The sequence below is a fragment of the Erigeron canadensis genome, chromosome 2, assembly GCF_010389155.1.
Source record: "Erigeron canadensis isolate Cc75 chromosome 2, C_canadensis_v1, whole genome shotgun sequence".
Lineage (NCBI taxonomy): Eukaryota > Viridiplantae > Streptophyta > Magnoliopsida > Asterales > Asteraceae > Erigeron > Erigeron canadensis.
In genome coordinates this window covers 44,271,335-44,296,122 of record NC_057762.1, presented here as the reverse complement: position 1 = coordinate 44,296,122, position 24,788 = coordinate 44,271,335, and the positions used below count along the sequence as shown (strand labels likewise).

The window sequence follows — 24,788 nt, the reverse complement described above, 5'->3', positions numbered from 1 at the left end:
GACTCGGCTTCGAAATTAGTCGAGTTTGAACTCAACTCGCCTCGCTACAATAGTGGTGTATTTCATTATTTGTGCACAATAGGGCTGTCGGCCGTGGGAACTTCATGTTGTAAAATTTGAACAGATACAAACACAAGACAGCAGCAATACTTTTCATTTATGATTGATAAAGCTTATCAAAACGTGAACTGATTATTCAGTGTGCACAGTGTAATCACAACTTTTAACCTTGTTGAAGATTGTTTGATTATCACTTTATATATTTCGAACTTTATTTTTTGTCAATATATTAAATATCACAATAGTTGAGAACATGATATGAACTCTGGTCAATGCCATAAACTGTAGCAATTTTACGTTGTCAAATGAACCATAAACATTAATTTTCATCTACCGTAAAAGTTACATAACACCTGTAATATTTATATTCCAATTAAGAAAATGAGGTAAAACAATTTACAAAACCGACTAAATGAAAGAATGTCCAACTGCATCTATTACAGATTTCATCACTAAAATCCTCAGTTACCTTAAATAATTTATAATTAACAACTTTCCAAATTTCGTAAAAAAATTGGGAAGTTCTTCTATCTCATATTCGCCGTTAGAACTTATTTGTCTATTCCTGAATATACTAGATTTATTCTATGATCTTCTTAATAACCGACAATCACATCCTCTCCGACAGGAACATTAAGATCAGGAAGGAAGACTTTGTCTCTCCGCTCATTAACTGCTTCAAAATGGTTGTTTGATTGTTGTATATCCAGCTGAAGTAGAAAGTATAATTATATTAGTGAATCGATTTATAAAGTCTTTGTTGATATTATTTATTTTATTAGCTTCGAATGTGAGTTATAAAGTCATTTTTGAACATTAGTGTTAATTTAATTTGTGTATGGAGATATCAAAGGCCTGAAGAGCTGCAAGTTATAGAAGATATACCTTCATTAGCTTCAGGCTCATATTCTCCTTTCTCTGTTTTTCACAGTTAGCCTGAAGGGCTGCAAGTTTCTGTGTGACAAAGTAAACCAAATCACAACGGGCTGCAAGTTTATGTTCAACCATTAAAATTGATAACTTTGTCTTATCATACCTTTTTCAAAAGATTCTGTTCCTCAATCAATAATACCTCCTCCTCTCTAAGTGCAGCCAAAGTCTATACATTCAATGAAACTATGTTAACAAAAAAATATGATATAGATTTTATAAGACGTTAGTTGATAGATAAGCTAAAGACAAAGCTGATTTTAGAATTTCCTTTTAAAGATATGTTATGTAAGATTGTAAGTATACAACTCACCTTCTTCTTTTTTGACCTCTTGGCCGAATTGGTTTCACTAGGTGGCATAACCTGCAAAAGGAACCAACATGAGAATCATGGGTTGTGGCAACTTGAATAAACTTGAAAAACAATGACAACATTCTTCGAACATTGATGTGTTATTGTTTGATCAACACCAATTTATTTATTGTCATCTTCTTTTTCTTTTTTTTTTGGTTTGAAAAGAATAGTATTAAGTAAACGGTCAACAAGTCTCAACTAGTTTTCATTTGACATATGAAAAACCATATATAAGTAATAAAGATTGAAGACTACAAACTTGTGCACAAGTAATGACAACCATAGACAATAGTTAGCAAAATTTTAATAAACCTAAGCTTGTTAGATCTTGGATAAAGCACTAAAGCTACAAGAATCCAACCTCTTTGCTCAAAGATGGAAGCTTTTCACATTGTCTATATAAAAAATGAAAACTCTTTTTCATTCAAATATTTTATATCACATGTATAGCCATGTTTGTTTGACCACTGCCACACTAAACATGACCTTATGTTTTAATCCAAAGTCACCCAAAAACTCAGGCTTCCCCTGTTTTATATTTATAAAATAATTGTATACAATAGATTACCGCAGTGCCCATAAGCTCATAATTATGGGATCACATTACATATTCTCTAACAAATATGTGAAGTTAGGAAAATGATACCCTACAATAACTATAAGTATTGTCTTATTATCTGATTTATGTCTAAAACTACACCTGGTTGGCTGGCTACCATTGGAAAGAAAAAAAAGAAGAAATACTATTCAAAGTCAAAATTTATTTTCCTTTTGAAGAAATTGAACTTGAGTCCAAAAAATTAAGGATATCCATAGAACCATCCACCTCAGCTTCACACAATTAATATTTAATACATTGTGACCAATAAATCCTTGTGTCCACCCAAAAAGGGTTTTGTATTTTTTTAGTTTTAAGTTAAAAGGAAAATATATAATATAAAACAAAGACTAGTTCCATTATAAATTTTTGTACCAGAAATGCACCAGAAGTGTTGGGACCAACCTTAAAAAGAAAGAAAGGACTAATGTTGCCTAGAGGTGTAACTTTGAGAAAGAACAGAAACAGATCCCATATTCCCATCTATTCTGAACCCTTGAAACAACTTGAAGACTATTATCACTTTTGACTTTGTCAAACACCGCTTTCTTGTGTTTTGGGAAAAAAGATAGTAAATAATTTCAGTCTAAATCTATCAAATCCCATGAATAAAGGAATGATGATTACTTCATTTAGCTTATTTGAGAAACGGAAAAGCCTTTTAACTTAAATGTTTGCAGCCTAATTGATATACCTCTGTTGCTTGTCGCCTGCTCGCGAGACCTATTTTAGACTGCTCAACATACACACCTAAAAAGAGATTCAAATACTCGAAATATTCATCTAAAAAGATTCAACCCCGCAACTTGTGTGAGAACATATATATTACAATGCTACTGTTAAGAGATATTAATCATATTGTACCACTGAATTTAGTAATTGCATAAAGTTAGTTGATATATATATTTGTATATCTATAATAAAATGAGTAAAACAAATCACAAAAGTGGCATGACTAAAAGGACATTCAGATACATTTCAGTATTCCACCCAACCCCACCCCGCCCCGCCCCGCCCCACTAAGTGAAATTTATGTTCTTTTTCAACAGCAAAATTTGGATACTTTTTTTAATTTTTTTTATTTCTGCGTGTCAATTTTGGCATAAGGACCATGTTAATTTTCTCTAAAACCCTTTAAACTTATCGAATGTTACCCGAGGTGAAATCTATGTTGACGTGTATTCCGTAGCATAGACGACAATGCATTATTTGGTGAATTCTAATATTCTATAGAAAAATAGAATTTATACCCATAAACTAATGAAAGTAAAAATGAAATAGATTAATGAGACCAGTTTATAGAAAAAACTGATGTGATCCGAAATTGAAAATGATAAAGTCCATAACATTACGAATGCTATATGAAACTCACACACCAAACTTAAAGCAGACCCTTAATTTGCCACCAGAACACGCCACCTACAAACATTTTATACTGGTGAAATGACAAAAACAACCCTAACTGCCCACAACATTTTTACCAATGGGTTTTGAGTGGCACCCCCTTTATTTCCCCAAAGTAGATGGATATGATTTCGACACAATAATGTATATGCATATATATTATCAGTATGTGTTTAAATTATAAACGAAATTACATAAATACCCTTTTGATTATCATCAAAGATATAGTAATAAGCGTATAAGAAAATAATATAATTAATTAAAAAAGTCTATCAGCCTTTCTGACTCTACGCGTTCAACGGAAGTCTCATTTGTTTCTAAATAAATCCACTTTTTTCTAAAACTAAACACCGAATCAAATTCAAAATCACAAAATTATACGAGTAGAAAATTACTCGGTCAACGGACTGTCATAGGAGGAGGGTAAAAAGGTAAATTAGAAAAAGTGGAAATAAAAAACCGTATCTGTGACGAATCATGAAAGCGTGACGGTAATTTTTAAATTGAAGGGGGTGTTATGGTAAATATAATAAAATTTAACCGCATTAATTAAAAAACACACACAAGAAGCAAATGAGTACACACACCTTCTAATAACTAACAATCAGCTGACACACATAAAAAAAGAAATACAATATATATATATATATATATATTAAATAAACATATAGATTACAGATATATATGTGGATATAGATATATAAGATGTGTGCGTATATGTATATATAGAAGGAGGTGAACATAAAGGATACGAAAACAAACCTTAGATCCTGAGATAACATGAGGAATTGGAGGACAACCACCACCGCTGACGGAAGTGGCACGGGACCAAGATAAAGGAGTGCTGGGGCTAGCTCTAGGTGTGTCTGATTTGTTAGAAATAGGTGGTTGATGAAGCGGTTGGGGTTGTGTTCTGGAGCGGCGAATGGTCCACGTTGGTGGTGGCGCTGGTCTCCGACGCTTTGAAGAGGAAGACGACGGTGGTGGTGGTGGTGGTGGGGAAGTGGGTAGATGGAGAGAAAGGAGGAATTCGGCAACTACGGAAGTGTCGGAGATGGCTGCTGTAAGCCAGTCATCATCAGTCATGGTGGAATATATATTTATATTAATAAAAATAAAATAATAATAATGAGAAAAGGAGGAGGAGAGAGTGGAAAATGAATGAATGAATGAAAAAACTGAAAAAGGGAAGTGGAAAAAAGGAATTGGTGGAATGGAATGGGTGAAGTTTATAGCAAGGAATGGATTGGAGTTTGGTGGGCCCATACTCTCTCTCAGTTACGAACCCCCACTCCCTTTTTCTTCTTTTTTTTTCTCTTGTGTTTTTCTTTTATTTTTCTTTTTGCATAATCAATTAATGGTTCTTTTAACATCCTTAAAATGTAGTATAAATAAGTATTTTCACCCGGATGTTGTTACAGGAGAGAAATAACACTCTTGTGATTAAAGCGAAAAATAAAACTTTTACGGTAAAAGTTTAGAAACCAAAAAGTTGTGGTTAAAAGTAAAGAAAATAAAACTTTAGTAACAAAATATAGAAATCAAAAAGTTAAATGGTAAAAAGCAAATAAAAAAACTTTCGGAGGAAGAAAAAGTTTCCGTGGTGAAGATTTAAAAAGTAAAAGTTATGTGGTAAAAAGCATAAAAACCAAAAGTTATGTGGCAAAAGTAACTAAAGCAAAACATTGATGGCAAAAGTTAAAATACTTAAACATGGAAACAAACGTCGTTAAATACCTTTATATAACTACCGTTAATTATCCAAGCAACACTTAACGATCGTTAAGGGCGTTAGTTATTTTGATTGTGCAGTAACAACTTGTACCTTAAGTATTTAGGGAGTTAGGGGAGTACTTTTAGCTACCGTACTCCCCGCTAGAGATGGCAAAAATACCCGTACCCGATGGAGAATCCGATACCCGAACCAGATTTGACCAGGGAATCCCCGATTTGACCGGGGATGGGACGTGTATAGGGATGTAATTGTATTCCCCGATGGGGACGGGGATGGGAAACTGTAAATCCCCGATCTCCATACCCGACCCCGAAATTACTATATATATTTTTTAGAATTACTTTAAGTTTAATCTAAGATTATATTAGGCTTAGAGTTTTTATTTAATACTTTTTATGTGTTATATTTTTTTTATCATTTAGTTAACATAAATATTAGTCTATATATACAAAAATATGTCGAACTACATGTTCTACTACTTATATTATGCTACAATAAATTTATGTTTACACAAAATGGGTATACCCGATACCTGACGGGGATCCCCGATACCCGACGGGGATGGGTATGGGGATGTAATTTATATCCTCGACGGGGATGGGGATTACAAATGGAAACCGGGGACGGGGATGGGGATCAGGATATCCGACAATACCCGCCACGTTGTCATCCCTACTCCCCGCTCACATACCAAAGTTACTTTTTAGTAGTTATATAGGATTTGGGTATAATTATATATATATACTAAAATGCAACTTTGGCATGTGAGGGGGGAGTACTGTAGCTAAAAGTACACCCCTACATGCTTAAGTTACAAGTACTTATTGCACAACTAAAATAACTAACGCTCTTAACGACCGTTAAGTATTGTTTGGTTAACTAACGGTACTTACAAAAAGGTATTTAACGGAGTTTGTTTTCAAGTTTAATTTTTTTAACTTTTGCCACTAAAGTTTTGCTTTAGTTACTTTTTGCTACATAACTTTTGGTTTTAAGCTTTTCTCATTAAAAGTTTATTTCTTTTTTTTTACCACATAACTTTTACTTTTTTAATTTGCGTTACGGAAACTTTTTCTCGCTCTGAAAGTTTTTTTATTTGCTTTTTACCACCTAACTTTTGGTTTCCAAATTTTGTTACCAAAATTTCATTCTCTTTACATTTGACCACAATTTTTATTCTTAACTTTTGCCACGAAAATTTTATTTTTCGGCTTAATATTTTTTAACTTTTGTCATGAGAGTTTTGTTTTTCTCCCGGGGCAACGCCCAGGTTAAAATACTTGTTCTTCCCAAACATCAAAATGATATAAGAACTTGTTGTAGCATTCAATCAACAGTATGCAGAACGCGAATAATGTGTCTCAGATTTTGAACAATGTATGTCATAGGATGAAACAAAGATTTTTGAAAAAGCCCCCTGATAATTTAATTTTACAAATGTAAGAAGGGAATTCTTAATGTATTTATCCAAGATCTAATACATTACCAATAGGTCACAAACCTATTTGTTAAGACTTATAATAATCGTAACCAATATTTGTTATAATACATGGTCACAATATTTGTTTTATCTAACCAAAATTTGTTTACAAATAATCAATTTGATATAACTGAAAATTAAGTAAAGTTAATGTAATGGTTATATCTTTATGTATTTTAAAACTTATAAAACGATATGATAATACTTGGAGAAAGCATTTAGTGATATACATCGATGTTATACAACTTAATTTAAACGGTAATGTGCATCATAGTTGTCGACTCACAATTTTTGAGTTGACTCAAAAACATGAATTTTTGATACGTAGCTTGAAACGTGACTCAACTCGTAAGAGTCAGTTCATTTTTATATACTACATTATACAGTATAATTATACAATATCCATATGTTTATCTAGAAAGAAACTATTAGTATTACAATACATTTACCTGAATATTACATAACGATACTTTTAAGTTATAAACTTATAGTTATCTTCAAATTTATACTAAAAACATCAAAAATATATAAATAACATATGAAATGATGTAACCATAAATATAATACACACTACATAACCATGATATCAAACTACAACAATTATTAGCTTGTGACTCTCATTGACTCGGTCCAAGTTCACTCTGCAACTCCTAAGAGTCATGAGAAGAAAAAAAGATTCACCTAACGAGTCACCTCGTATAATCAAACTGGATTAAAGTTTGAACCTAACCTTTTTCCCGGTTTTTGCTAATTGAACCACTTTTAAGTTTTTTATATTTCAATATAGGAATTTATTATAATATTATTATCATCTATAATATAATTAAAAGAGGGGGTTTAAGGTACACTTGACACCCCTAATCACCCTCCTTTAGCCGAATACTCCATCCTTATTAATCATCTATTTAATAAATAATGGCCGATTGATGTGTCATATTTTATACCATTTCCCACGTGATTTTAGGACCAATTATTCGTCATTTTGATAATTTTATATCCAACTTTCGATGCTTTGAAGGTGTGTTAAGTGTTTTCAGGTTGGAAATTGATTAGACGAATGAATTGGTCGATTTTCATAAGTTATGGAAGAAATAGGAGAAGGATTCGGGTGAAATCAAGCGAAAGACGAAGAAAACGAAATCTGGAAGTTGTAACTGCCGTTACTATAGTAACGGCCGTTATAGAGGCGATTTGTAGTTTCTCCTGTAACTGGCAGTTAGTGGACTAACGGCCGTTAGAAATAAACTAGCGAGTAACGGCTGTTACTCCAGTAACGCCCGTTGGTGGTCAAGTATAAGTGTAACGGCCAGTTAGCCCAGTAACGGCCGTTACACGCGTATTTTGTATATGGGTTCAGTTAGGGTTCTGCACTTTATACGAATTCTTAACACAATTTTATTAGTTTTCTCATAGCTTGGAATACTTTGGAGCAAACAAGTGATTAGGGTTTCACATATTTTCAGCTTTGGATTATAATCATCATTGCTACCGGATTATCTTCATTCATTTGGTATAATATGATTTATTCTCTATTTGTTTGTTCTTGTGTTTTTAATATGAGTAGCTAAATCTTTAGCACCCGCTTGGGTAGTAAGCATGTCATAGGGTCGAATTAATGTTGCTTGTGAATGTTGAACGATGTTTATATGTTTAATCGAAGATCCACATTTATTTGGATTTAAATATTGTTTTCAACTCTTATATTAATTGATTGATAATTGTAATTAGAAGTTCGGGAGAAATCTATGTCATTGTCAATTGATTTATGAAATGGTTAATCGGTCTATAATTAACCTAAAATTGTTGGAGTTCGGGAGAAATCAACGATAAAGATTAAAAACAATTAAATTCATTTTGAATGTGTAAACGCTTATGATAGAGGGATCTGATTAGGCGAATAAGCAGTTCGGGAGAAAGCTTTCAAAAGATTAAATCATAAAATCAACTCAGGAATTTAATGCTTAACTGTTTAGAGTAGAAATTAAGTGCGGGAGCAATAATTATGTTTTGAGCAGTTAAAGTTTCAAGTATAACGGGAGTTCATCTTGTCTACTTTTTGAGTCGTTCAACAAATACAAGTAATATTTAGACCCGATGATTGGCATGTGAGCTAATCCAAGTAGGTGTTCATTTTTAAATCTGTGTTAAGATTCAACAATCAAATATTCTCTTGCAATTAATCCTACGGGATTACTAACTTTTCGCTAACTTTGCAACGTGACAATTCGGTCACAAAAAAACCCCCTTTTAATCTGAATCATTTTATTGTAACAATTGCTTATTAAGTCCTTGTGTTCGACCTCGGTTTACCAAGTCAACTATATTGCATACAAACGGGTTCACTACCCGCAAGTGTGTAGTAGTCAGTAGCTAGGTATTTCGTGTTCATAAATTTAAGACTAGAAAATACACATCACCGACCTTTAATAAAAAAATCTTTATTATTATTATTATTATCTATATATACCACTTTAAAAAAACCCTCACATATTCTCCAAAAAAAAAAAAACTAAGATCGACTACCAAACGAGTTTTTTTATTATATACTTTCTTCATATTTAGTCATCATTATTATTATTTAACATTGAATTCTTATGTTGTTGTTATTATTATCTTTTTTAATTTAATTTGTTGTCCGTTATAGGTTCATTATGACTTTTTGTTCAACAACAAAAAATAAGACCACATTAATTCATCTTGAAGATCTTAAGCCAACACATGTTAACCATCATCTACTACTCCGTGTTGTGCATATATGGACTGTATCGGGGTGGAACAATACAAAAAAAATCAAAACGTTCAAGATGGTCTTTGTTAATGAATTGATATGTATTTTTCAAATTATATACTGTACACTTTTTGTTTCTCTTTTTATTTAACTAAAGTTGAAAAAAAAAGTAAACTAGAATCAATATTTATATGAAGTTAATTTTCATATGTTTCTTCTTTAGCTTTCGTATTGATTAAGATGTGATATTGGTCATATTGATGGTTGCTCGAATCATACCGTTACTATGTAAATTTTTAATTCGTCTATAATCAAAAGTTGTCATCAAGAATCAATTTACTAATAATATATATAGAGATTTATTAAGCATAAACTTATCCATCAACAATTAGTACTTGATCTTCGTACGCAATGCAACTTTTTTATTTTTTAATTTATTAATATATGTTTATTTTTTGATAATGAGTATGATTTCAATATGTATGATAGGCCTTCCCCGAAAGATTAGTTTATTACGCATTACTTCTTCAACCTTTTGCCTTAATTGAATCGTTTTATGTTTTATTTTTAGGTATTTTAATTTTATTCGGTATCCATTTAATATACTTGAATTTTAATTTTTTAGCTTTGATTAATATATTTTAAGACTACTCGTCCATTTGACACCCTTAATCTTCTTCTTTGAGCCTAATCCTCTCTCCTTATTAATCCTCTATTTTTTTAATATTTAATTTAATAAATGGCCAACCTTATTATTAACTAAAAGTTCATTGGACGGGCCTAAGCACTAGTAACTTCTATATACTTAGTGTTAGTTTAGATTGTTTGTGAAGTTTAATACATGAGATTAGTTTCCTGGAATATAAGAAAATTTGAACGAATGTCTATAGTAGGAATAAACTAAAGTTGTGTTATTGTATGTAAACACTTCGAAATAATGTTTTTTGTATGTAAGAATTTCGTTTCGACCAATTAAAATCTAACAAGTGGCACCTGTATATGGTTGCCACATATGTTTTCTTACATACAGTAAACATTTTTTCGAGTTGCTTACATACAATACATACAACTTTATTGTTTTTTTCTACTATAAACATTAGATCAAAGATAGTTACATTCCAGAAAACTAATCCTTTAATATATACTCTGTATATACCTTTTAATTTGATAACTATTTGGCATTATTTATAACACTCTTAAAACCTTCTTTTACTTTTTTCTTTCTTCGAGTAATATGTCCTTTTTTGGGCTATGTTTTCTTTTGTATAAATGGAAAGACAATGTATCATATTGGATTGGGAGTGGTCGAGTGGAGTGCCTCATTATATTTCCTATCACATCTCATAGATAAAGTAAGTTGACAATTATTACGGAGTAGATAATTTCCTGGAATCGAGAAATGTTTTTAGCTTACATAAGACCGTCCGGAGTAGTCCGTTCATTTTCGAAACTATCACCCGGAACGCCTCTTGAACGCCTGACATCGGTCCCGGGGGAGTTCCCCACGTTCCGAATTGAAGCCTCCGGATTTTGAACGGGCTTCTACTTTTGTTTTTTTCTTCCTTTTCCCCTTCCCAATGCAAGTCTTTATTAATTTTTTTTTTTAAACTCTAACTTACACACTATATATACATACACATACCACTTATTATCAAACCAATTCTCATTTTATCTCCAAAAACTTCATATTTCTTTCATTCTTCTTCTAAAATTTATACACTCATACAACAAATGGTTAGAACTTGAACAGTGGATGAGACTATGAATTTAGCGAGAGCTTGGCTTGACGTAGCCGAAGATCCAAATGTAGAGGCTTTTCAACAACAAAGAACTTTTTGGAGCCGTGTAAGGGAGGTATTTATTAATATCCAAAATCATCAAGGCGAGCAAAGGAGCCTTGAGAGTGTGCAAGGAAAATGGCGGAAGATGCGCCACTCTATTCACGAGTTCGGGCACATCTATGCTCGTTTGCACGTCTATGAAGATGACCCGAGGCGTGTCGAACTTGCTTTAGAGGAGTATCGTATGACGCATCCTGATTTTTAGTACCTCCCAGAGTGGGCATTGCTACGAGCAAGTGCAAGATTTATGATGTGATGTTCTCATAGATATTTAAGTTTCTATGTTTTATGTTTAAAATAAATGTGTGTTTTATTTATGTTTAAAATGAATGTTTGTTTTATTTATGTTTAAAATAAATGTATTTATGGTTTTATTTGTTAAACACGAAACCATCTTTATTGTAAGGTACTTATCTTATATATTTTTGTCAAACTTATTATTTCTACAATTATATTTTAACAACGAGGTTAACGAGTTCTTACATGACACATTTGGCACCTTCATTACGGCATTACGCATATATCCTTTAGTAATTATTTTATGAGGGTAATATGGGTGTCCTCTCGACGATCTTCGGTAAAACTTTGAAATTTCAAACTACACAACAATAATGAAGTCATAGTCTCGTAGAAAAGGCATGTTTGGAAAAATTCCACTTGTATTATTCTTTATATATATATATATATATAGCTTTAAGTAATTAAGAACCTAATAGATCTAAAATGCTCGTCAACTTAATATATCTTTCTATACCCACCTCTATAGTTGGACTAAATTACCCTTACGAAAACTTTACACCTCCAATTCTATCTCCCAAATCTATTTCAATCACATAAAAAAAAAACCTGGCTTTCTCAGGCGATCGTTTTCCCTTAACCCGCAACAACGCGCGGACACAAGGCTAATTATATAAAAACGATCAGCTTCACCTTACCAGATTAGTTGGAACTGTGCACATTTTAAAGGAATTAAGATCATTTTAAGTTTAGATAAATATAATAGATTATGTTGAGATTTTATAAAAATATATATCTATATAAATATAAATATTAAAACAATACTTATCCTAGCATTTTAAAGCCTTCTACAATTTAAAGCTATTTTTAAAAATTGCCACATAGGTTTTTATCTTATGTGGCATCTTTATATTTTTTTACAATATATAAATCTACAAAATTATATTATCTAAAACTATTAAATTAAATAAAAAAAAAATCTATATATAAACAAAATCTTACAAAAATAAAAATAAAAAATCACATTCTATATCATAATAAAAACCGTATGAATTTAAAATTTATTTTTAAAATTGGAAAATATTTGGTTTTCAAATTACTTATTTCTTAATTTTACTATCCAATATAACCAATATTATATATCACATTGTAATATAGTTTTTTTATCCTTTTCGTGGTGGTGATTTTACGTTTTATAAAAGCTATTATCAATTACTAGGTGAATTCAACGTAATTTGAATCATAGGTTTGTTCTTTGTAATCTAATTATAATTTGAATTTGGTTTCTAACTTTATCTAATTAAAGCTTTTCAACTTTTATGAATTTTATTATTTGATGAAGTAAGTTTTATGAAACTATTTTCTTTGAAATAGTGTGATGAAATTCTAATAAGTCACATATCACTTTTCAAAAAATAAAAGATCGTTATGATTTTACATTATATTTACATTTTAACTTCATTTTATGTTCATTAGTATTGCATGAAGTATAATATGTGATAGTTAATATGAATATTTGATAACGTATGTTTTTATATAAATGCAAAGATTTTCATAAATAATAAGAGCTATATTTTGAATTTATCTATTTCGATAAATGTAAAAATTTCCATTTAATGATAATATAGATTTATATGTACATGCCTAAATAATATATAGTTGTTAAAAGTTATTATAAATATTCATATAACTAAAACAACATTTTTAAATAACCGCATCATGCGGGTAAAAGACCTAGTATATATATATATATATAAATCAAATTCACATTGAAAGACTTGTGATAAAACTATCTAAGTTGGAGAATAAAAATACACAAATGCTTGCAAAAGCATATCTTTTGGAATACCAAATGTCCGACCCGACTGACTCATCTACTCATGTATATTTTAGGCACGTTTTAGCCTTTTTTTTTTTTTTTTTAACTTAAAGGTGAATTTGTATTATCAACAAAATATTTACAAACCATGCACTATTCTACCTAGCTATAACCATGCACTATTCTACCTTCTATTCTCAGATACTTAAATATTTATTAGCACAAATACATCTTTATAAGTTATATTGATAGGAAAACTTTTCAAAAGTTTAAAATTAATTACATTGACCACTCTCTTTTCCCTTTCGCACACACTAGTTCAGAATCACCAATGCTTAAGTTCAGAGTCATACAACGTTTTAGCCTTTTAGGTAGTCTTAAGGATATTTTTCTGAAGTAGGTAACTTTGAATCATTTGTAATGTAATGTATATATGGCCTTATCTTAAGGGTATCCAATTGGGTTGAAATTCACATATAGTCGGTATTCACAATATTGTTGTAATAGTATCCTCATTCATTAGGACAAATTATTTAGAAACGTGTTAATCTTTACACCTTGTTCCTGTATGCATTTAACAAACAAGTCTCCAAGGATTTTATGTACATATATTTGCCTCGTATAAATAGTAAACCAATGATGTGACACCAGTTATGAAAATGTGGTAACAATTGGCATAATATAGTTGAGTTTGTTCAGTTTTTACCAATGAACAACTTAATCTGGAGTATGATTAGAAGACTGAGCAGTGGTACATTTTCTATGGCAAGAGGGAAACTTGAAGCAATTCCAAAACAAATCTAGATCTGATGATGGGTTACGTAAACATATTAAAGTAATGGTCAGATTAAGGCTGGTGTGAAAATTCAAAGCAGGCTGTAGAGGCTGCTATTCTAGAAGTGTCAAACCTGTACAATTCTTATGAGTCACAATGGTTATGATCCTCTCGAACTGGCAAAGGTGCTTGGGATTTCGGGTTTTGTTTTATGCTTATGCACAAAGTTTACACATCTTGGGTTGTTTCGCCAGTTGTACCGATGGTTGAAGTCATACTTTGGTCTCAACTTGATACATTTTGGGTTAAGTTTTATCGCTGTAAGTCATTATTGGTTCTAATGTCCTTTGTCTTTCAAGTCTACTGTGTAAACTTCTGCTGTCTTCATTTCCTTGATGCCTTGGTTTGAGTCAGTTTTGGATTTTAACTTGAAGTTACTGAAGTAGTAGGGAAGGTGGTTGCGGGGGTGGAATTTAAGGCCACGGTTGATTATCGCATACTTCTTATTTTTTATCATGCTGGAGGGCAGCACTTCTTGGTATTGTTCTGATGTCATAAGGCTGGAGAGGTTCCTGGTTTGGGTGCAACTTGATCATTTTTGGTTCAGGTTGTTCATCTTGAGTCTTTTTTATACTCATACTTCAAATGCTTTTATGATTAGAGTGTTAGGTTTGTGTGTTCTTACTAAGTAAATTTTTTTTGTCAGCAGTGGTTTGTTTGGAGGTGTAGAAGGCATAAATCTGAAATGTGCATTAGTTATATAGCATATGGTTTATTTGTTAATCCAAGTCTTTGTTTGTTGAGCAGTCCTTTCTTGCACATGGTCTTTGTGGGGATAATATGGAATTTAGTTTGGGGTGGTGTTATAAGGGGAAGCTAGGTATTTGTCTCTGCAGTAGTAAGTTTAGGATTCAATCAGTCACTAGTTTGTGGTGTATTCCGTCCAATCTATGCTCTTATCTTTTAAAGTCAGCTTAGTCTATTATTGCAGGAGTACTGCACTTTGTGTTATACCTGGGAATGTTATGAGGTTGGTAACGGGCGACTCTTGCCTAATTGATTTCTTATTGTAGCATGGTACTACCTCCAGATTCTTAATAATTTCACTTCATTTCTTTTAGAGTAGTAAAGCATAGTTGAGTCAAGATTGTGATCGTTTATCAATAATTAATCTTTCAGCTATCTTTCGCCTAACAATGATCACACTGGTGGCACAGAGGAAGTGCCATGGGCATGTTAGTGATACTGCAGGTTATTGTTATGGCTGCTAGTAGTTTATCACTTTGCAACTGGATGCTCTTATTCAATCCAGTGAATACAGGATGCTGAAGACAGATAATCTTTATAGAAGATATTAAGTGTATTAAGATAGCTATACTTGGTGAGCTGCCACTTGTTGCTTTTAGTTCTGCAAATAGGATGTATAGGCTGTTGTTAGTTTTCGTTGTGCAGCTTAGTGGTGTTCGACAATGGAGCTTAGTGGTGTTCGACAATTGCCATTGTCGGTCTCCTATCTGGTGTAGTAGTATGTTTTCTGCAGATATAGAGTGGTTTATGAAGTATTCAACAATCAGTCAACCGTTTAATTTTGGTCAGAATTTTTGGAACAATAAAGAAAAATACAAAATCTGATATGTGTAAACATTCATTGATATTTAGACAATATATTACTATAATCCAATAAGTTTGATCTAATTACAAAATACAAGACGTGCAAACTGCCCCAAATAGATGTTGATCTGGTGAATAGATTACAAGAAAAATGCAGCTTCAAAGAAACAAGCTATATACAAAAAGAACCACAAGTGGCACACACATTAACATGATTATTAACACTACACAGAAACTCTATTCAACCGCTACTGATCACAAACTTCACATCCATGGCGCAAGAAAAGCCGACGTTGGCTTTCAGTAGTAACAACATATGAGGGTGGAATAAGCTTCCTCAATGACGGGCGTGTAAACACCATCCATTCAACAATAAAACCATGTAGATTAGGACATCCCATCAAATTAAGCTCTCTCAACTTTTCACACTTCATTAACAGGTACTTCACCGAGTTTGTTGTCAGATGCATACACCCAGCAAGATCAATCTTCACAAGCTCAGTACATCTCACCACAATCTCCACTAACCCATCATCGTTAACCCCAGACCTGGCCATATCCAGCTGTACTAGCTTTAAAGGCTTCATGCTTAAACCAATGTTCTTAACCCTGCCACAATCTTGTATGCACAAATGCCTTATTTCAGAACAGACCCTAAAGACCTCACCTAATGAGCCTGCAAGACCTGTACACGAGCTCACGTCAAGCAGCCTTAAGTTGGGGCAAACCGAAGTGATCTTGACAAGACCACCATTACTCAGATGCAAATTTCCTGCCAACTTCAAAGACTTAACACGTAAGTTTGGCTGCTTCACGGCACCCATAACCGCATCTTCTTCCTTACCAAGATTTGTATGTACCATTTCAACATTTTCAAGAAACGGACAGTTATTGATCAGAGCTAATAAGGCTGCAGTAGTTAGCTTACCACAGAAATTGAACTTGACCGAAACAAGATCATGTAGATACCGAGACAAGTCTACAACAGATCTATCACTAAGAGACTTATTCCTAGAAAGATCTAAAATTTCAATAGACTGATATGCACATACTAGGCTTACAATCCCATTTACACTATATTTATGACAACCAGGAAGAGACACACTCTTCAACGGAATACTTGCTTCCACAATCGTCCCAAGAAACTCATCATCAACATCAGAATCTTTAAAGCTAATACTAGATAAACATCTCCCAGACGTGGCAGGGTCCACAAAGAGCGACTCAGTAGTCCCAATATGAGACATTCCAATCTTTGTCAACTCCAAACTATTCTGCAATAAAAACCTCACACCGCTCATGGTAATCATAGTACAATTCACAAACATCACCTCTTGCAACCTCTTGCAATAAGCGGAGAGCTCAAATAAGGCCTTATCCGTCAAAAGAACGTTCATCGACAAATTAATCTTAATCAAATTCTTCAAACCACAAGCCAAACTACGAATACCGAGATCCGTAACCATAACGTCCCTAATGCTACTAGAGGTCCTAAACATATTATGTCTAGGATAACTAATATCAAGCTCTTCTAAATCAGGAAAACATTTTGCTATACGTAATAAATCGACATCTCTTAAGTTAACAACATTAGCACATTTCAAAACCCTAAGTTTAAACTTTTTCAAACAATCAATACAAGGAATATAATCATGATTAGATATATCGAGTGATTCTAATTTAGAACATGAAGTAGCATTACTTGTGATTTCGTGTATAGCGGTTTGGAGATAACATTGGCTTAGTTTGCTTAGATCTAAGGATTTGAGGTTTTGAAAACGGCGAAAGAACGGTGAAATAGTGGCGTGGATGATGTAAGTTTGATCGATCACGGTGAAGGTGTGACGGAGACGGTTGGTTAAGGATAATAAACGTTTGGTTGTAAGGGAAAGTGATTCGTGATTATCGGTGGTGGATGTACAACTGTTTATGATTAGTTCCCAGATTTCTTCAGGTAATTCTTCGTAATTTGGTTGTTGATCCATGTTTTTAGTGTTGATGGATGGATGGATGGAGGGGATTTTGAGGAGGGATTAGATGGTGGTGGCGGAGGAAGGTGGATCCCGCCATGATGTCCACATCATCGCCACCACGGTGTTGCCTTATCCCTTTTGGCCGGTTTAAACTTTTTTGAATCGAGTCTCCATTTATGAATGTCGCCACAGGGGATCTTGATTTATTTTCAAGTTATAAAATGGGACAAGTGAGACAATAATAGAGAGAGGTAATTTGTTTCAAAGACTTGTCGTACACCAAGTTTTTTTTATATATTTAAAAAAAAAAACACTATTTCTAAGCTTTTTAATGCATAAATCATGTAAAAATGACATTTTTTAGGAGTGAAAAAATCACAAGTTACAAATCTAGTATTTTAAAATTTTATAAGTGAATCAAAGAGATGACAACAACGAAGAGGTTGGAAGCTATATGTCTAACTTGATGGTGAGCAGTCCCACCATAATGGAGTCATTTTCAAAGAAAGTATTGCTTCGAGTTTAGACGTTTTTAATTTCATTGTTTCAATTTCTTTCTTTTTGATAAACTGTCGTAGCAGAAAAAGATAGTCTAATTTGTCCCTTATGGCATATTAGTCCTACATGTTATGTAAACTAAATTGGTGTCCACGTAATGCAGCGGCGGTGACGGTGTAGTTCTTAACGTAAAAGTAATTTCATTGCATTCGGAGATATGGTCAATTTTTGCGGTCGAGTGTAATAGGGGAAGGGGGGACGAATTGTGAGTGGGGATTGCTAAGTGTTTCTGCGTGGAGGGGTGACAGAGGCTGAATTTTTTTTAAGAACATTTTAGTCACAATTTATAAAATGGAAATAAGGGTATATTAAGATAGACATATAAATTTCTTAAATTTAAGGTGGGGTGATTGAGTTTGTTTTATAAAAGATTATAGCTATAGTTGTATTTTTTAGTTTTGGCTTCTATCCAAAAGTTTTATTTTATTAACATATCATTTCTTGTTAACAAAGAAAACGTACTGACTTACAAAATCTAGTCTTTTAAGAATGTTATGAGTTTAAAAGTAGCTTTAACAAGTTAACTTTGAAATGCCACTAATATATCATATATTCATATTAGGCCCTTTCTTATAAGGCTTCTAGCCTCCGTCCGACGCGCGTCCGACGCCAACATGGCCGAAATCGCTAGTAGCACGGCGTGCGTCTAAAAGAAAAAAGGTGATGAATAGTGGAAGAATAAGAGAAGATGTTGGTTTCTATAAGGAGAGGCCTTAGTGTTTATATTGTATTAGTTACGAATCTATCTAGTGTTTATAATGTATGAGTTGTTTTGTATTGAGCAATACACATAAATAGTTCTGGTGTTTTTGTTTCGCTAATATGCATATAAAATGTTCAGTTGATTGCTTTTAAGCTAGTTCCACATACATATAACCATATAAGGATGACATGTGTATGAATTAGTATGTACTCACTCGTACTACTTGTAATAACCGGTTTTGAGTGATAGTATAAAAACTGCCTAATTAAGGGCCTAAATTCCCTTTACCCAAAATAGTTGTGGTATTTTAGTTTGTGTTTGATTTATAAAGAGACATGACTCTAATACTTCAACTTTCCAAGTGGTAAATCTTTTTTGTGTTTTTTCTTTGAACTTGATCATGGGCTCTCGAGAATGAATTTAGAATTTAGGTGAAAATGTGAAACATTGGGTCCAGAAAGCAATAATATATCCATTACCCATGTTGGAGGTAGAGCGGTGGGCTTTATAATGGGCTTCGATGTAATTAAGCAGCTTGAAACACTCAATTATCCAGATAAAATCATAAATTGATTCCCATGTTTTTCTTTGTAGACCTTGACTGGTTAATTCTTCAAATCACTCTTTTTCACATAAGTTAGCTTTAAGCCTTAAGTTAGTCCCTCTTGGCTTTTAATATCGAATTATAAACTACCACGGATATAAAAATATTAAACAACTTAAGCCTCATGTTTCATTTGGAGTTTCATCGTTTTGAGATTATGAGTTAACAAAACCTTTTGATATAACTAAACAATATTCACAAAACATGTGATTATTGAGAATCTCCATTAGTTTTTTGAGTGAATAAAACACAAACAAAACAATTTATACAAGCTAGCTAATGAAAAGTAATTAAACACTCATATTTTCAGACTTCAACACATTTAATAAACACTCTCAAGTAGTCAACGTTGATTAGTCAAAGGGAGGAGCTTCGATCATCGGTGGCAGTTCTACCGTCGGCGTATTCGGCGTTGAAAAGAACGGTTGTCCACCGCCTGTTATCGGGTTCTCATTCACCGGTGGAAACTGTTGGCCTGGATCAAATGCCGGTGGAAATTGTTGCCCGGGATCAATAATTGCCGGCGGAAATTGTTGACCGGGATCGAATGCCGGCGGAAACTGTTGGCCAGGATCAACGTACGGTGGGAACTGTTGTCCGGGATCAAATGCCGGAGGAAATTGTTGTCCGGGATCAAACGCCGGAGGAAACTGCTGTCCGGGATCAAGTTCCGGTGGAAATTGTTGTCCGGGGTCTGTTATAGGTGGTAATTCAACTTGGGGTGGTGAAAATATAGGCAAAGAAGGTGGCTGCATGGTGTCCGGCGGACTAGTATCATCAGCCGGCGGTGCGAATATCGGAACATATGGTGGTGAATTTGAATCATCACCAAGCGCCGGCGGCGAAAATATCGGGACATACGGTGGAGAGTCAACGGGATTATCAGGTGGTAGCTCAGGTACTGCTGGAGGTAGAATGTAGTCTGGTGGTGGGGATAATACCGGAGGTGTTTCTTCCGGTGGTGGTGGTGATGCCACTAGCGGCGGCGGGGGTGATGGTGATGGTGGTGGTGGAGATGGGACTACTGGTGGTGGTGCTGGAGGGGGCGTGGCTGGTGGTGGCGCTGGAGGTGGAACTACAGGTGGTGGTGCTGGTGGTGGAACCACAGGCGGTGGGGCAGCGGCTATTGGTGGGGGAGATGGGACGACTGGCGGTGGAAGCCGTGGAGGTGACGACGGCCGTGACGTAAAAGGGTTGTTAGGAGAGTTGCGACCAAATGGCCATTGGCCACAACTTCCAAATAGATAGTCATATAATGGGTCACAATTTGATGATGATGATGATCTACGCCCACTATTACCCGCTCCTCGAGAACCGCGACTACGTGATCTAGCGCGATTTCTTGACGGGGCTCTCTTATCAACGTTGAATTGATGGTGGTGATCAGGTGGATGAGTGGTGATGGGTTCGGAAATGGAGCAACTTATCAAGAGTAACGCAAGGATTATGGTTACTAAAATGTGGTGTTGCCCCACCATTATGGATCACTTTGTGTGTAAATAGCTATTTGTATGTTACCAAATCACTGACTATTTATAGCTCAAGTTGTGTGTTTGTACAAATAAATATATATAAATGTATATTTTAGATTTATAAATTATTGGTTTTATACTACAAAAACTGTTCTAGATCATATTGTACCATTTTTTAAAGAGAAAATAACTTAAATATCCAAAACTCATCTTAAATATACTAAAATACCTTAGTATTTTTGAGTTTTCACAAAATACCTACAAAATCGCAAATCTGATTGGAGAATCGCAAACAAGATTGGAGAATCGCAAAAAGAAGCCAAATCGCAAATCTGATTGGAGATTTTGCCTAAATCGCAAATTTAATTGGAGATTCGCAAATTTGATTTACGATTTTGACTTTTTGGATAAAACTTCGGCTTTTTAAATACTATGATTTTTTGGCAAAATTTTAAATACCAAATATGCGATAGATTTTCTCCGAAAAGTAATAGAACCAAAATTTCAAATATCCAAAGTTCGTATATCGGAAATATTCGAAGTGTCATTTTCTTTTTATTACGAAAATATCTAAAGATATACGAAATGTTTCGAAATTTTTTCTAAATCATATATTTTGAATATTCTTTTTCGAATATTGAAATCCACTATGCAAAACTCAGATATCCGAAGTTTAGATATCCGAATTTTCAGTTATCTGATTTACGAATTTGCCTGAATTGCAAATCAGATTTGCTATTTTGACTTTTAATCAGATTTGCGAATCTCCAATTAGATTTGCGATTTAGGCAAAATCTCCAATCAGATTTGCGATTTGGCTCCTTTTTGCGATTCTCCAATTTCGTTTGTGATTCTCCAATCAAATTTGCGATTTTGTGGGTATTTTGTGAAAACTCAAAAATATTAGTGTATTTTGGTATATTTAAGATGATTTTTGGGTATTTAGGTTATTTTATGTTTTTGAAGTAATATAAATTAAAATAGTATGTGCATTATTGTTTGTATAAAATGATTTACAAGATAAGATATATAACAATGACTTGATTTCAGATGTATTACGAGTACATTTTAGATACCAATGAAATATAAAAACCTAGCTATATAATCTATAAATCACAAAGAGAAGGAAATGTTGCATTTCGATAGAAAATTGTCATATTATCATGAAAAAAATAGAAAATATAACATGAATTTCTTTCATTTTTGTTGACTACTTGGGTGTAAAGATATGCACATAATCAATGTTTGTATTATCTTGAACAGTAAATTCGCGTTGGAAAACAAACCAAATTGGAAGAAAAATGAAGCATAGTTGAAAAATGGCATAAATGCATGGTGCCATGGAAGGTGTGTACACATGTTAAAATACTCGTAAAATGGATTTACGATTACAATTCAAGTTGTGGTTAAATTTTCCTTTAAACTTCCCTAGTTTTATGTGCCCAAATTTAATGGTACGTTCTATCGCATTCTATTTACACTTCTAAGGGCTCCAAAGTTCCACAAATATCAACATCACCATCTTTCAATAAAAACTCTTCACTTTAAACTTTCCCAATTCACCCAAAATCATCCCAAAATGGTGGCGCCACTCACCCCAACCCCAGTTTCCACAGCATCTTTTTTATTTTCATTTATTTTTACTTAACAAAATCACAAATTATATTAAAATTAAAAACCATACCCTTTTATTATATTAAAACAAATAAACATTACATAATACTTAAAAAAAAAAAACATTACATAATACTTAAAAACAATAAACATTAAATAATACTTAAAAAAAAAAAAAACATTACATAATACTAAAAAAAAACTAATCATCGAGATACGCCAAATCTTGAGCCCATACGTGCTCCGTAAGATCATGTCGAAGGCGATGGTGAACTTCTTCGTCAATCAACTCCGCATACACACTTTCATCGAACACCGATTGCACTGGCGGGTCCATTATATGGACCGGTGAGATTGCCCTCCCGTCCCTCTTAATGATCATGTTGTGTAAGATAATACATGTATGAACATACTTTCCAATTTTGTCTTTCGTTAGAGGTTGAAGAGGTCGTTGAAGAATTTTCCATTTACCTTTGAGGACACCAAAAGCTCGCTCGACATCTTTTCTGGCCGCCTCTTGCAATTTCTTGAATCTTTTTTCCTTAGGGTCGGTTGGATACGGGTATGCTTTAACAAGTGTTGACCACTTGTTGTAGATCCCATCACTAAGATAGTAGCCACGTTTATAATCTCGGCCATTCACGCGGAATAAAGAATCCGGAGCCGTTCCGTTACGCGCTGTGACATACAAATCGGATTGGTTCAACATGTTGATGTCGTTCTTCGACCCCGGGACACCGAAAAAAGCATGCCAAATCCACAAATCTTGTGACGCGGTGATTTCAAGCATAATAGTTGGACCGTTGTGGTCACCCCTCGTGTATTGCCCTCTCAAACGTCTAGGACATGCCGACCACTCGACATGTGTGCAATCGATGCTACCAAGCATCCCGGGCATATGATGTCGAAGCTCGTGGGCCTCGAAGATGCGTGCAACGTCGTGTGACGTCGGCCTGCGTAGGTACTCTCGGCTATACAGCCGAATGATGGCGTCACAAAAATAATCAAGGGTCTCTCGTGCGGTTCTGGCTGCCATGCACAAGTACTCGTCATACTTGTCTGGTGCGTTACCCGTCGCGAGTTGCCTAACGGCGGATGTGCATTTCTGTATCGCCGTAAAACTTTTTCTTCCTCTTGCATCGTAACGTTCTTGGAAATACGGGAAGTTTGCTTTAATGTCGCGCACGATATCTAAAAACATGGTCTTGTCCATTCGAAACTTCTTTCGAAAGTAATCGTCTTCGTATTTTGGTTGTTGAACGAACCAATCGTTCAAAAGAGTGGCAAGACCAATTTCCCGACGCCGGTCCGTATACCGTCGAGTTTGAGGAGCACTAGAAGTTGCCGTATCTTCAAGAAAGTGTAACGCGTTAACAAAGAATTCCATAGAGCTATCGTTTGATTCGTCGGGAGAGTCGCTCGAATTATCCAAAAGACTAGAAGCCATATTTTTTGGTGTTGGGTGTAAGAAATTAGTGATGAAAAGGTTGGGGTGTTTGAATTTTATAAAAATGTAGTGAAAATGATAATAGTTGTGTGTTGTTTTGGGAAGAAAAGAGTGTGTATATATAGAGAAAGAGGCAAAAGAAAAAAAAAAAAAAAAAGAAAAGAAAAGAGCAACGGCTAGCTAGACCCGCTCCCCTCGCCGCGTGTCCAGCCACCATTGGTTCCTTTCCTGCGCGCGGGCCCCACTCCGGATTCTCTCTCCTCGGGCTACCTTCCCCGTTTTCGGCCATCCTTTCCCCACCCCGACCCACCGGCGGCGGTGTTCCCGCGCGGGGCCGGGGTTCACCGCGCCTCACCCCACATCCACTCCCACCCCCCTAATCTACTAGCATGCCAGGTTTCACGTACCTTTACACATTTTATTTACATCTTTTTCATGATACAAATTTGATACAGTATATAAATAATATCAATACAAATATATATGATCTTGTTAAGTTAGTACTAGAAATATCGGTATTCGGTAAAAGCTATTAAAAAAAACAAATATTGACAAAAACTTGACCTAAGAAATTAAGAATTGTTTTAGAATGAAGTTGATGTGTCAATCTTCTATGACCATTTTTTACATTATTTTTTCAATTCGTTCATCAGTTAACCGAATGAATTCAAATTGACGAGCGCGAGCCAACTAAAGAAGGCGTATCATCAGTTCACAAAGACAAGGACCTTTTTCGTTTCAAACTTTCAACCAAATGGCTGATTGGTTTTGGACTTTTGGTACATGTCTGCAAGTAAATCTATAAGTTACAAATCTTTTTTGAATATACATGATTATTGCGAGT

General features: G+C 34.0%; 4 protein-coding genes across 4 annotated transcripts; all 4 read right to left on the bottom strand.

Annotated features, from left to right (window-relative positions):
• Window positions 1-402: 402 nt before the first annotated feature.
• LOC122589203 (proline-rich receptor-like protein kinase PERK2) lies at window positions 403-4,513 on the bottom strand. Its single transcript, XM_043761453.1, has 5 exons — window positions 4,110-4,513; window positions 1,304-1,354; window positions 1,097-1,159; window positions 946-1,014; window positions 403-770 (listed from the first exon to the last, which is right to left on the bottom strand). The coding sequence occupies exons 1-5, from the start codon at window positions 4,431-4,433 to the stop codon at window positions 657-659; spliced, it is 621 nt and encodes a 206-aa protein (XP_043617388.1). The 5' UTR covers window positions 4,434-4,513; the 3' UTR covers window positions 403-656.
• An 11,081-nt stretch (window positions 4,514-15,594) lies between these two features.
• Window positions 15,595-17,770, bottom strand: LOC122587366 (F-box/LRR-repeat protein 3). The gene has a single exon (XM_043759514.1). The coding sequence runs from the start codon at window positions 17,556-17,558 to the stop codon at window positions 15,822-15,824; it is 1,737 nt and encodes a 578-aa protein (XP_043615449.1). The 5' UTR covers window positions 17,559-17,770; the 3' UTR covers window positions 15,595-15,821.
• A 1,994-nt stretch (window positions 17,771-19,764) lies between these two features.
• On the bottom strand, window positions 19,765-20,889 carry LOC122588336 (pollen-specific leucine-rich repeat extensin-like protein 3). Its single transcript, XM_043760445.1, has one exon. It carries the CDS (start codon window positions 20,887-20,889, stop codon window positions 19,765-19,767), a length of 1,125 nt encoding a protein of 374 aa, XP_043616380.1.
• A 1,810-nt stretch (window positions 20,890-22,699) lies between these two features.
• LOC122588335 (protein ALP1-like) lies at window positions 22,700-23,944 on the bottom strand. The gene has a single exon (XM_043760444.1). The coding sequence runs from the start codon at window positions 23,942-23,944 to the stop codon at window positions 22,700-22,702; it is 1,245 nt and encodes a 414-aa protein (XP_043616379.1).
• Between the last annotated feature and the right edge of the window lie 844 nt (window positions 23,945-24,788).

Excerpts from the sequence above, each read along its gene's own strand:
- LOC122589203 (XM_043761453.1), bottom strand. The coding sequence starts at position 4,433 with ATGACTGATGATGACTGGCTTACAGCAGCCATCTCCGACACTTCCGTA. Across the intron at positions 1,355-4,109 it reads ATGTTATCTCAGGATCTAAG|GTTATGCCACCTAGTGAAAC; the intron begins GTTTGTTTTCGT and ends TTCCTTTTGCAG. Across the intron at positions 771-945 it reads TGAGCCTGAAGCTAATGAAG|CTGGATATACAACAATCAAA; the intron begins GTATATCTTCTA and ends TTTCTACTTCAG.
- LOC122587366 (XM_043759514.1), bottom strand. The coding sequence starts at position 17,558 with ATGGATCAACAACCAAATTACGAAGAATTACCTGAAGAAATCTGGGAA.
- LOC122588336 (XM_043760445.1), bottom strand. The coding sequence starts at position 20,889 with ATGGTGGGGCAACACCACATTTTAGTAACCATAATCCTTGCGTTACTC.
- LOC122588335 (XM_043760444.1), bottom strand. The coding sequence starts at position 23,944 with ATGGCTTCTAGTCTTTTGGATAATTCGAGCGACTCTCCCGACGAATCA.